This window comes from Hylobates moloch, unplaced genomic scaffold (genome assembly GCF_009828535.3).
Source record: "Hylobates moloch isolate HMO894 unplaced genomic scaffold, HMol_V3 SCAFFOLD_9, whole genome shotgun sequence".
In the NCBI taxonomy this organism is placed as follows: Eukaryota; Metazoa; Chordata; class Mammalia; order Primates; family Hylobatidae; genus Hylobates; species Hylobates moloch.
The window spans coordinates 78258050-78272367 of record NW_026652284.1 but is presented as its reverse complement, the minus strand read 5'-3'; the positions used below and the strand labels follow the sequence as shown (position 1 = coordinate 78272367).

Here is a 14318-nt window from a genome sequence, read left to right as displayed (position 1 = left end):
TATAGGAACCAGTTTCCCTCAATGAACCTGTATTACTTTTGTAATCAGAAAAAGTACTAAAAATAAATGTACACATTTGTACATTTGTACTTTGTGAAACTAGTTGCCATGGAAAACAGCCCAAATAATGTACAAAAAAGAACAATGTGGGAAGTGTCCTGTGATTTGGAGAAGAACATCATCAGGGAACATTGCTGAAAACAATATATATATAGCTTCAGGTGTGCATATCTGCTACAGTTTGGATGTTTGTTCCCATAAACTTCATGTTAAAATTTAATCCCCAGTGTTGGAGGTGGGGCTTAATGGGAGGTGTTTGGGTCATGGTGGGGAATCCCTAATGAATAGCTTGGTGCTGACCTCACAGTAATGAGTACATTTGCTCTGTTAGTTCTCATGACAGCTGGTTGTTAAAAAGAGCCTGGCACCTCCCCATCCTTTCTCTCTTGCTTCCTCTCTCACCATGTGATCTCTGCACACGTGGGCTCCACGTCACCTCCCGCTGTGAGTGGAAGCAGCCTTAGGCTTTCACTAGATGCCCAATCTTCCCACCAGCAGAATCATGAGCCAAATAAACCTTATTTTCTTTATAAATTACCCAGTCTCAGGTGTTCCTTTATAGCAACACAAATGGACTAAAACATATCCATTTTGTACTGGTGCTGTGTGATAGTATCACAGATCATTTTATTTCATAGAATTTCATTTCTACCTCTGTCTCAAAGGTTTCCTCCCTCTCTCACTGCCTTCAAATCTTTAATCAAAGACTAGTATTACTTTGCGGTTGAGACCTGTAGTATTCTCTTATCCTGCTCCAGTAGAATGTAGGCTCCATAAGGACAGATACTGGTGGGTTTTTTTTTTTTTGGTCTGTTTAATTTATTACTGCATGCCCAGTGTCTACAATCATATCTGACACATAGTAGATACTCAACAAATATTTGTGGAATGAATAAAAGGTTATTGGTATTACTCTTACTGGAGTGTGTTTTTGAGGGTTTAGATACATACACATGGCACACCAAGAAGCAACATGGGGGACACTATGAATGGAAGACAGCTCTCATCCCTCCATAAGGCTTCTTCCCAGCAAGCTGTTTAAAAACCTCCTTCTAGGAGGATCTCAGTTCAACAATTAGCATCCTGTGGTTATAGACATTCGGCCAGTTACAAACCCAACCAATCATTCATTGAGCACAAATTTCTCCACACACAAATTGGTCAAATGCCTATTAAAGTTTAGATGGGTCACTACTACATTTTCCATGCCTGGCTAGTCTCCTAAATGAAATAAAGTTACTCTGATATGACTCATTCTTAGTGGCCACAAAGAATGCAAGTAGCCAAATTTGTTTTGTTCATTTCTAAGAGCAAGGAAATAGATATCAGCTCAGTCTAGGGAATCACTTTCTAAGAGTCAGAACTATACAAAGTAGAATGAACTACCATAGGGTATAGTGAATATCCTGTCAGTGGGGGTATTCAAATGCAGGTTGGATGACGGCACAGTGAGAGTATTGTAGGATGGATAGTTGGGCAAGAACTAGGTTGAACTTTAAAGTCTCTTCCAGCTGAAAGTGTTTGATTTATGCACATAGGGAGTCACAAAAGTGGCATATTACAGGCTGTAGGAAGGTAGTGGCACTCAGTATGTTAACTATGCCCTGGCCAAGAAACCTGACAACCGATACTTTGTAGTTCTTCTATTGCTGATTCAGTATAAAATTATTTCCGGTTAGGAATGGTGGCTCATCCTGTAATCCTAGCACTTTGGAAGGCCAAGCTGGGAGAATCACTTGAGGTCAGGAGGTCTAGTCCAACCTGAGCAACAAAGCAGACACCATCTCTACTTTAAAAAGTTTACTTCCTTCTGTGTTTTGTTTTTAGTGCAAACACAAAAATATTCATTCAGTGCCTTACTCTGTGCAAAGCATTCTTATTTGAAAAATAAGGATGGAAATGTCAACCAAGTTATTACAGGAGACTGAAAAACAATGAGTATAATGACCTCCAAACATGCAAATAATAAATGGCAACATGCAAAAGATGGTGTCCACAATTGCCTTTATTCATCATTACAGGCATCAGATGATTAAGCATTAGACTCAAAGCCCACAGTCTCCTTGCTACCAAAGACATGAATCCCTGTCCAGCAGACTGAAGTCCTCTATAGATTTTTCTGGTGAAAAGACCCTGGATATCTGAGAGTGTTCTTTCTCATGCTTGGCTCAAGAATAAGGGTTTCAGTCTAGATCTCAAAAAGTCTTGCTACCATAGGACCAGCAATTCCACTTCTGGGTATAAAAACCCAGAAGAACTGAAAGCAAGGACTCGAACACTCATGTTTATAGTAGCATTATTCACAATAGGCAAAAGGTGGAAGTAGCCCAAATGTCCATCAACAGATGAATAAACAAAATGGGGTATATACATATAATTGAAAATTATGCAGTCTTAAAAAGGAAGGAAATTCTGATATATACTACGACACAGACAAACCTTGAGGACATTATGCTAAGTGAAATATGTTAGACAGCAAAGGACAAATACCGTATAATCCCACTTACATGAAATACCGAGAGTGGTGAAATTCACAGACAGAAAGTAGAATGGTGGTTGACAGGGCAGGCAATGGGGGGTTATTGTTCAATGGGTACAGCGTTTCAGTTTGGGATGATGAAAAGTTCTAGAGATGGATGGTGAGGATAGTTACAGCTAGGTGGAAATCAGGTGACCCCAGCCAGGGGGTGTGGTCTGGAGAGGCAGGAAGGAGACAGGCTAGGATATGCGTTTTTCACAACGTGAATGTATTTAATGCCACTGAATGGGTACAGTGGTAAATTTTCTATTATGTATGTTTTATAACAATACCAGAAAAAGAAAAGACTTGCTAACATTTTGCAAACTGATGGTACCTGTGTGTTTCCACCTTTCTCCCTTCTAGATTTGGATGGGCTGCTCTAGGGTAAGAAATTGATATAAAGGTAGTGCTTTTTTGAACACCACTCACATATTTCAAATTATAGTACTGGTTCATGAACATAAAGCTCTATTATGTACATTTTGGCTTAATCATAAATTAACCATGCTCGATGTATTACATTGACTAGTCTACCTTTTTTTAGACAATAATTGCACACTTACTAATTGGATTCGCTGTCAAATATACTTTTGGTTAAAAATATAGGCTGAAATTTAAGAAACTGAGTTTATTTTATTTTTTGCAAGTTTATAAGAAGTAGAATTTTACAAAAAAATCTTCCAACATTACAGCAGTAACCAGGCCGACTTGGCTGGAAGCCGGTGGGAGGCCTTGGTACTCACTAACAGGGTGGCTGCCTTGGTTCTGAGCTTCTGCCTCTATCCTGTTCCTGTAATTTTAACTGGTCTCTATTTCTCACTTCTTGTCCCCACCACAGATCTGGAGCACTCCTGAGTGTTTCATTCTTACAACTGGGCTTTTGCCTTATTTTCTACTCTTAGCTTTCCAAGTACTCTGTCTCCTTTCTTCCTCTTGTCTCCCTCCTCCCGGGTCTGGCTCCTGCCTACCCCAAGCATGGTGGGAAGAGGACTCTTCTAAGGGATGTACTGCCCTGAGGCTGCCTGCACGAACCCTCCGATCTCCCAGCACTCTTCCCTGCCCACGCATTGGGGTGGCCCACTTCTGGATCTTGATTCTGACAACTGCACTGCTGGGCTTGCTGCCTAGCTGGTGAGACCTCACAGCTGGATCAGCCCCTCCCGTGGCTCCTAGCCAAACCTCCTCTCCCAGTCCCACTGTGCTGCGGTATCTACTTCCAGGGTCTGATTCCAGGGCTCCAACACCCTCCTTGCCTGCACCACCCTGGGCTGGGGATCTGGGACAGGAGGCATGCTGAGCCACAGGGTGGGGAAGCTGGTGCCACTCTGGGAACTAGGGCTGGTGCTGGGGTAGAAATCAGGTGACCCCAGCCAGTGTGTGCAGTCTGGAGAGGCAGGTAGGAGACTGGCTAGGATATGTGTTTTTCTCCAGTCCTCATCCCTGAAAGGCAGCATCTCACCTGTTCTGGTCTAACTGGTCTCCTTCCTCTAACTCCTGCTGTGGTCCTGGCTGCATCACACTGTAGGCCCTTGGTCACATAACTCCTGGCATCGTGACTCAGCTATTCAGTGTGGCTATGGCTAAGGTCCCTCACCAGCTTGCAGTGGAAATCTTGAATGTTTTTTGCACCTTTAAATGTAGCCCAGGCATGTGGTATATGCACAGTAAATACTCATTTTTTTAGAGTTTTGGAGGCCAGGTGTGGTGGCTCATGATGACCATAATCCCAGCACTTTGGGAGGCTGAGGTAGGAGGATTGCTTGAGCCCAGGAGTTGGAAGCTGCAGTGAGCTAGGATTGTACCACTACATTCCAGCATGGGTGACAGAGCAAGATCCTATTTCTAAAAAACATAATGATAATAAATAAAGTCTTTGAAACCCACATCGTCCCTTTTTAGCCTTTTTTTTTTTTTTAAGACAAGGTCTTACTGTGTCATCCAGGCTGGAGTGCAGTGGTGCCATCATGACTCACTACAGCCCCAACCTCCCAGGCTCAACTAGTGATCTTCCCACCTGAGCCTCCCAAGTAGCTGGGAGTACAGACACTTGTCACCATACCTGGCTAATTAAAAAAAAAAAAAAAAAAAAGTTTTTGTAGAAATAGGGTCCGTCCATATTACCAGGGCTGGTCTCAAACTCCTGGGCTCAAGTAATCCTCCTGCTTCTCTTCCCAAAGTGCTGGGATTACAGGCGTGAGCCACTGTGCCCAGCCTCATTTAGTCTTCAAGATTATGCTATGGCCGGGTGCTGTGGCTCATGCCTGTATTCCCAGCACTTTGGGAGGCTGAGGTGGGTGGATCGCCTGAGGTCAGGGATTCGACACCAGCCTGGCTAATATGGTGAAACACCATTGCTATCAAAAAATACCAAAAAAATTAGCTGGGTATGGTGGTGCGAGCCTGTAGTCAGCCACGCGGGAGGCTGAGGTGGGGGAATTGCTTGAACCCAGGAGGTGGAGGTTGTAGTGAGCCGAGACTGCATCACTGCTCTCCAGCCTGGGTGACAGAGTAAGACCCAGTATCAAAAAAAAAAAAAAAGGAAAGAATAATGCTATGCAGTAGGCAGTATTATCATCCTGTACTGTAACTGAGAAAACTGAGGCATAAGTAAGTTGCCCAAGATCATCAAGAGAAAAAGCAGAGAAGCTGGGATTAGAACCAAGGCCGACTGCTGGCAGCCCACGGCCTCCTCTTTGATGAGGAACACTGACTCATCAGCCCAACAACCACAACTCCCCAACCACGACGACAGCACAGGCTGCTATTTTACAGTTCAGAATACTCAGAAGGGAAGGGAGACCAGGAACACAGCATCCGACTCATTCATTTACTTAATCTTTCAATAAACAAAACAAATAAACCACTGTATATGCCAGTCATGCACGGGGCATGGAGACTACAGTTCTCAGCCTGGTTCACATCTTCAACTTCTTTCCTTCTCCTGGAACCCCCACCTCACCCTTTTCTGCCTAGTGAATGACAGCTCCACCTCCAAGACTCAGCCACAGTATCTTCTCCATTAAGGACCTTGCCTTACTCATTTCTATTGGCACATGGTTGGGGCTCCAGAAATGTATGCTTTTGACCTAATGTGTCCCTTATAGTTCCATACATCACCCACACCTCCAGCTCTGGTGTTTGTAAGCTGCTGATATTTAGGTATTGAAGAGTAAGAAGTAAGTTCATGTTGAAAAAGGTTTTGTGCAGATGTATCCTGTTTTACATAGCGAATACATTTTAGAAAGGTTGTACATGAATTCTTATGAATTAAAATCCTGTTTTCTCACTGATGCATGTCTCTGAGGTGCCTTACCTTATTCTAGATTGTTATTAAAGTCCACTTTTTATAAATGCTTGGCCCTAATACTTAACAAGCAAGCTTTTCTCAAGTGATCCTCCCTATAGAAGGATAATAATCCATACACAATCCCTTAAGTCTCCTGATGTACCTTTATATTTATTAGAACACTTTTGGAATCTTTTTGCAACTAGTTATTATCTTTTTTGCAAAACTAATGTTCATCTTTAGTTTATAGAATTTTATGTTCAGATTTTGGGAGCTGAAATTAATTCTGATTTTTATGTACACAGTTAAAATCAAATTGAACTAAATAGCTCAAACAAAAAATGAGCAGTTCTTTGCAAACTGCTGTCCACCAGAACAAACCACTTACGATTCTTTTTGGCTCAGCGATTTTCTTGTGTGGAGTCAGAGCTAAAGCCCACAAGCCACAAAGCTTCAATGAAAACATCTCAAGCCCTGTTAGTGCTGATGGGCACAGTCAGGCTGAATTAGCAGGAAGTAAGTTGGTCTGATCGTCAGCATGCTCAGCAGATGCTGAAGGAACAGTCCTACACATGGTGCCTTCATCATATTCCTTGAATAGTGATGTTGAGATACAGTGGTCTGTGGTCTTAAGCCAAGTCATGAAAGTCCTGACAGAGGAAGAATGGGGCAAAAGGTATTAGACCCCCATGACATAATTATATGCTAATCTATACTTGAGAGATTTCCGTGGTCACAGTCACCAGAGCAATAACATCAAATATTTCTCTGTGTGTGCATGTGTGTGTAACTTACTTGTGCACGTTTTTTTATCTGGGTTAAGAGCAAATCCTTCATGGCACTGGCAAAGGTAGGAGCCATCAGCATTTACACACTCATGTTCACATCCGTGGTTTTCTGAGGCACAGTAGTCCACAGCTGGAGAGAATAAAACACATTCAGAATTAGAGATGCAAACAGAGGAAAAGGGAATGGTAGGATGAGGGCATACTGATAACAGATATTAATTAGGATTAATGTTATTGCGCCCAAAAAGAGTAGGATAAACAGATATGAACCCAAGGTCTCTGCCCCCCCTTAAAAAAATCAGGAGTCTATATCAGGCAATTCATATAGGAAGATATAGGAAGTAAACTAAAGAACATGTGAACAATTGTATTTAAAAGTTAAAGAATTGCAAATCAAAATCATCACAAGGTGGACTTACACCTAGTAAACTGGCAAAAATAAGATGAGATAAAACCCAATGGTAGAAAGGCAGCAGCGTTATTAATGGTGGGGGCATTACAAATTGAGAAAGATCCTTTTGGAAGGCAATTTGACAATGTTCACCCTGGACGTGAAACCCAAAGAAATAGCTGGGAAAAGGGTGAAATTATGTACAATAAGCTATTAATAGCATTGTTTACAATAACAACAAAAAATCCTAGAAAATAAGATGAACATTGAATAAGGGTAAATGGTTTAACGATGTATGAGAAAATACACTAGCTGATTTTTCATTAGTTCTACAAATATTTCCTGAGTACCTACTATGGGCCAGGTCCTGTTTTAGGTGCTAGGGATAGAACAAGTAACAAAATAATCCAAAATTCCATCCCCCACGGAGTGTATATATGGATAATGATGGTGGAAGTAGGGAACAGATAAGAAGTAAAATAAGTAAATAGCATAGTCTATTAGGAGATAAAGAAAATTCTGGAGAAAAACAAAACAATGAAAAGGAGTAGGGTCAGTGGCGGAGTGGGTAGCAGGTGGGATGTAATAGAGGTGGTCAGGAAAGGCCTCCCTGAGAAGGTGGGTGGTTAGGAAGAGTTTTGACTAAAATACGAGCCATGAGGATATCTGGGAGAGAGCATCTTGGGCAAAAGAAACAGGAAGTGCGAAGGCCAGGAGGTGGGACTCTGCCTGGTGGGCTGGAGGATCAGCAAAGAGGCCAGGGTGGCTGGAGGAGGGAGAGAGGGGGGAGATGAGAAGGGGGGCAGTCAAGAGGGACACATGGGCCATGCAAGGACCTCAGCTTTTAGTCTGAATGAGTTGGGAGTCACTGCAGGGTTCTGGACTCGTGAGTCAAGAACAGACAGACAAGGCAAATGTGAGAGTAGAAAACCAGTAAGAAAGTGACTCCAGCAATCCCAGGGAGGAAGGGTGGAGGCTTAAACCAGGATGTTGCAGGGGATGAGGGGGAGTGGTGTTCTGGAAGTTATGGGTTGAATTATGTCCCCCAAAAAGACAAGTTGGAGTCCTAAACCCGGGTACCTATGAGTGTGGCCTTATTTGGAAATAGGATCTTTGCAGAAGTAACCAAGTTAAAATGTGCTCATTAGGGTGGTGTGCTCTAATTCAATATGACTGGTGTTCTTATAAGAAGAGATCTGTCCCTATGACCCAAACACTTTCCAGCAGGTCCCACCTCCAACATTGGGGATCAAATTTCTTTTCTTTCTTTCTTTCTTTCTTTTTTTTTTTTTTTTTTGAGACAGGGTCTCACTTTGTCACCCAGGCTGGAGTGCAGTGGCACCACCTCTGCTCACTGCAGCCTCAACCTCCTGGGTTCAAGTGATCCTCCTGCCTCAGCTGTCCAAGTAGCTGGGACTACAGGTGCGCACCACCACATCTGGCTAATTTTTATATTTTTAGTAGGAATGAGATTTCGCCATGTGGGCCAGGCTGGCCTCAAACTTCTGAGCTCAAGAGATCCACCCGCCTCAGCCTCCTCCCAAAGTGCTGGGATTACAGGAGTGAGCCACCGCGCCTGGCCACAGAGGTCAAATTTCAACATGAGACTTGGTGAAGCCAAACAAACCATATCCAAACCAAAGCATAGCTCTAGCAAACTAATACACCTGGTAAATACCGAAGGTGGGGCTAACAGGATTCCTGTTGGATTAGAGGTGAAATGAGAAAAAGAGAGTGCACCTAGGGTCAACTCTGGGGTTGACAGAGCAAGACCCTGTCTCAAAAAAAAAAAAAAGTTTATGGAAATCACAGCTACTTGGGAGACTGAGGCAGGGCAATCATTTGAGCTCAGGAGCTTAAGACCAGTCCCTTTTCAAAAAAAAGTACTCCCTACAATGTTTTAGAATATATTAATATCAAAAGTGTGTAAATAATAACAAGGAAATAGAATCTACAAAATTAATACATATGTAAAATTTTAAAAAGCAAAACCATGCATGGAGAAGATAATGACATATTTAGCATAGTAATAAAAAGATGCAAAGGGAAACACAGAAGATTTGTAAAGGATAATAACCTGTGTTACGTTTATTCTTTTGCTTCAAAGCTTCATTAAGTTTCAGTCTAGGCCAGGCATGGTGGCTCACGCCTGTAATCCCAGCACTTTGGGAGGCCAAGGAGGGTGGATCACTGGAGGTCAGGAGTTCGAGACCAGCCTGGCCAACATGGCGAAACCCTGTCTCTAATAAAAATACAAAAAATAGCTGGGCGTGGTGGCAGGTGCCTGTAATCCCAGTTACTCAGGAGGCTGAAGCAGGAGAATCATTTGAATCTGGGAGGTGGAGGTTGCAGTGAGCCGAGATTGCGCCACTGCACTCCAGCCTGGGCGACAGTGCGAGACTACGTCTCAAAAACAAAAACAAAAAAAAAAAATGGCACCTCACACCTGTAATCCCAACACTTTGGGAGGCCAAGGTGGGTGGATCACTTGAGTCTAAGAGCTCAAGACCAGCCTGGCCAACATGGTGAAACCCCATCTCTACTAAAAATACAAAAATTAGCCAGGTATGATGGTGGGCACCTGTTGTTGCATTTACTCTGGAGGCTGAGGTGGGAAGATTGCTTGAGCCCAGGAATGGAGGTAGCAGTGAGCTGAGATTGTGCCACTGCACTCCAGCCTGGGCGACAAAGCAAAACTCTGCCTCAAAATAAATAAATAAATAAAATAAAATAAATAAAATATAAGCACTAAAAGAAATTGAGTTTTTAAAAACAAAAATTTTGTTGAAAGCTTTGGAAAAAATTAAAGCAATTTGCTAACCAAAATTGCTATAGAACCAGGCATGGATAAAAGAAATGTAAAACATTGGGAAATTTTCCATTAAAATTTACAAGAGTTCTGCTGTTAGACTGCTTTACAGATGTCTTGAAATCCTTGCTCCAGTTTAAAGAAACCAAAACTAAAAAATCATAGACAACACATTATGGGTATGGTTTATGCAAAAAAGATTTTTATATAATCCCAGCACTTTGGGAGGCCGAGGCAGGCAGACTGCTTGAGCCCAGGGGATCGAGACCAGCATGGGATACATAGCGAGACCGCATCTCTACAAAAAATACAAAAATTAGCTGGGCATGGTGGCATGCACCTGTGGTCCCAGCTACTCAGGAGGCTGAGGTGGGAGGATTGCTTGAGTTTGGGAGATTGAGGCTGCAGTGAACCAAGATCACGCCACTGCACTCCAATCTGGGCAACAGAATTATACCCTGTCTCAAAAAAAAAAAAAAAAAGAGATTTGTAAATATCATATTTTTTCTTCAACTTAAAATTAGTATTTTTTAAAAGCATAAAAGTGATTTTTACTAAGTATATGTTTATGTGTTTTAAATAAAAATAAAATGACTAAGGTGGGTTTGCATATGCAGTTTTTTAGGATTCTCCTCTCTGAATGATGTTTTCCATTAATCAGCTAACCACAAGCCCAATTCATGGGATAAGAGAGCTTCTCTGGATCTTGACTCTCATAATGTTTTTGTTCTTTGTGTACGCAGCTCTCTGGAGAACTAAGGGGGAGTATGTGATTGGCAAGGCAGGATTCACGCATTCCTGGGTCCCAAGCCTCTGGTCTGTAAAACTCCAAGGTGTCAAATCCCATCTCAATTTGAGATCCACCCACTGACACACTGCTAGGCTTCTGGAGATGGGAGATGAGGCCATCAGTGCAGTGGTTAGACATGGAAGAACCCACTGCCAGGCATGTGAACCTAACAGTTTTTTAAGGCCAAGAGAGTTCTAGTGCATTCAGCTCTAATGTTATTTGCCAAGTGGTTTTGGTTGTTTGCATAACTTTCTTGGTTGCAAAATTGTACTCATAAAAAGAGAGGTCAAGGTTAGGGAGGCAGATGTATGGAGGTGACCTCTTGTATAACTCAATGATGGCTCTATTGTTCCAAGTTTTCATCTACTTCAACAAAATCTGTTCTCAGTCATTTATGCCTGAAATGTCTACACTCTTGTTTACAAATGGAAAGAGTAATTCCCCAGCTGTAGCTCTTTAGCCCTCCAGATCACAAGTGCTAAGATCCCAGAGTCAGAAGTCAGTCTTGGCACATTCCTTCTCTGCCCAACGTGTGAGAAATCACTCCACTGTCTCTAAGAATAAATGATACCTTGCTGCAGGTAATAAAACCCCAAAATCAATTATTTCTGATTTATAACCTGGTCCCATTCTAAGGTTTTCTCAGCAGGACTCAGTCTGCAAGGGTATGGCATTAGCAGAAATAGTATATTTTAGAGAGGAGCATTTGGAGTTTAAAGTTTGTTGATAACAAAGTAAGAAAAACCAAATTTGTCATTTAGAGAAATGGTAGAACCAATTTACTTGCTGAGCATACATTAGACACACACACACCCAGAGTCAGACTCACAAAACCTCTCTTCTCCAAGGCATAACTGGAATTCCAAATGCAGGATTTAAAACCCAGAGAAAATGTCTTTTCTTTTCTTTTCTTTCTTTTTTTTTTTTTTTTTTTTTGAGACAGGGTCTTATTCTGTCGCCCAGGCTCTAATGCAGTGGCATGATCATGGCTCACTGAAACCTCAGCCCCCGCAGACTCAAGCCATCCTCCCACCTCAGCCTCCCAAGTAGCTGGGACTACATGCATGTGCCACCATGCCTGGCTAATTTCTTTATATATTTTTGGTAGAGACAGGGTTGATCCATTAGCTGGGGGTGGTGGCACATACCTCCTTGGGCTCAATCAATTCTCCCACCTCAGCCTCATGAATAGCTGGGACTACAGGTGTGTGCTACCATCCCCAGCTAATTTTTGTTATTTTTGTAGAGACAGGGTTTCACCATGTTGACCAGGCTGGTCTTGAACTCCTGAGCTCAAGAGATCTGCCAGCCTCAGCCTCCCAAAGTGCTGGGATTACAGGCTTGAGCCACCATGACTGGTCTGGCTTCTTTTTTTAATAAGCAAAAATGACTTTATAATTTAAAAACCAGTCAATGGGGAAAATATTTTTTACAAAACATGAATGCATGAGATTGCAATCAACCTCAGTCAGTGCTTCAAGAAAAATGTATTTCAAGTCCACTCTGTGAAAGATGAAAAGTGCAAGTGGTTCTACCCTCAAGGGTTTACAATCTGCCTGGGTAGATAAGATGTAAACAGAACCAGAGTTACCCCAAAATAAAACACAGTTTGTAAACGCCAGGTGAGTAAGTACAGCAGAAAATTCATGTTCAGAAATCTAGATAAATGGTCTTTGAAAAATAGTTTTGGATGGCAATGAACATGACTTTAGTGGTAGCTGATGAGTTATAAATTCAGAGACTCCACGAAAGCAGAGGAGGTTCTTAGTCAGCAATCTGCCATTGAATATGGAATAAATTCAGGACTCTCAATGGCGAAATAAGCTGTCAGGGAGTTGGAACTCTGGTGCGGGAATTGAACATTCCACTTACTCAAACGTGTGGAAATCTATAAAAAAATGCTGAGTCCATGACTAAGAACTGAATTTTCATGCAGGTTAGAGTAATAATTCAGGGATGAATCAAAGTGAAACCGGCCCAATTGTCCCACAGAACTGATGTTTATGGTTTATTTTGAATAAACATAGAAATTTACCTTTCCAGTCTTGAAACTTGAGAAAGTTACATTTGTTTTATCTGAGAACCCTTCTCAAGAACCAAACCATCAGGCCTCCCTGACAGTATCAAGGGGCTGAAACTTGCCAGATCACTGCATCTGCACAATGACATGCTAGACCCCTCCCCATTTATGATTGCCTAACCAACCACCTGATGTGTGTTGACCAACTCCTCTTCCATACTCCTCCCTAATTCCTGTTTTCCCCCATATGGTTACATTTATTCCCTGCTATATAAACCCCTAATTTTTATTTTATTTATTTTATTTTATTTATTTTATTTTATTCTGAGGCAGGGTCTCACTCTGTCACCCAGGCTGGAATGCAGTGGTGAAATCACGGCTCACTGCAGCCTCAGCCTCCCAGACTCAAGCAATTTTCCCTCCCGAGTAGCTGGGAATACAGTTGTGGACCACTATACCCGGCTGATTTTTTTTTATTCTTTGTAGAGACAGGAGTCTTACTATGTTGTCCAGGCTGGTCTCAAACTCCTGGTCTCAAGTGATCCTCCCACCTTGGTCTCTCAAAGTGCTGGGATTATATGCATAAGCGACCACATCCAGCCTAAATCCCTAATTTTAGTCAGTCAGGGAGATGGATTTGAGACTGATCTCCCATCTTCTTGGCTATAGCACCTGATTGAAGCCTTCTTTCCTGGTAATACTTGTTGTCTCAGTGATTGGCTTTCCATGCAACAAGCAACAGGACCTAGACTGAACCCCTAATGTTTTGGTAACAAAAGAAGTACTAAAACCACTGCTATGAAAGTGTTGAAACTGAAAACCTACTGCATAAATTCACTAGTAGCTGTGAGGTAGGAGGTAGGACTTGACTCCAGAGGCGGGGCTGAGACATCAGACCAGACTGAGAACTAGCTAAAACAGGGCTGGGGTGAAAGCAGCCTTCAATCAGACTTCAATCAGTGTACCATGTCAATTTACCATTGCTATGGCAACTCCTGGGAGTTACCATCCCTTACTATCATTGGGCAATGACCCAATGATTACTACCCCTTCCCTAGAAATTTCTGCATAAACCTCCCCTTAATTTGCATGCAATTGAAAGTGGGTATAAATATGATGCAAAACTGCCTAAGCTGCTATTCTCTGCCTACAGGGTAGCCCTGCTCTGCAAGAGCAGTCACGGAGCTATAACACTGCCTCTTCAATAAAGCTGTTTTCTTCTACCTCTGGCTTGCCCTTGAATTCTTTCCTGGGCAAAGCCAAGAACCCAGGTAGGCTAAGCTCCACTTTGGGACTTGCCTGCCCTGCATCAGCTGGACATGCTTAACTTCTACCAAATTTCTTTAAATAAATAGTTTGAACCTGCTGCCCACACTTTCTTATCACCCACTTCCTGCCTCTTGAAATCTGCCCTTTACCCATTCCCCTTTGCCATTATCAATGGCCTCCTGGTCGCCTTTGTGTTCCTCAAGCCTAGCGAAGTCCCTGGCAGAGTTCTGAAATGTTTGCAGAGGTGAATCTGTGACTCAAGTTAATGGCTTTCTGTCTAAGTCCTGTTACCTTTGGCCATGTAGGAGCATGACATTAATATTGACCTGGCCAAGAAATTATCTTCGTATCATGTTCCATGATTCTTCTCTCTCTCCCCCAGCC

General features: G+C 42.4%; 1 protein-coding gene across 4 annotated transcripts in view; it reads right to left on the bottom strand.

The window, feature by feature from the left end:
* MATN2 (matrilin 2) overlaps nucleotides 1–14318 on the bottom strand; it is a 185138-nt gene that overhangs the window by 63284 nt on the left and 107536 nt on the right. For all 4 annotated transcript variants that reach the window (XM_032760107.2, XM_032760106.2, XM_058444041.1 and 1 more), the window contains exon 6: nucleotides 6663–6785. In XM_032760107.2, the coding sequence (XP_032615998.1) occupies nucleotides 6663–6785 (123 nt within the window). The remainder of the gene's footprint in view (nucleotides 1–6662; nucleotides 6786–14318) is intronic.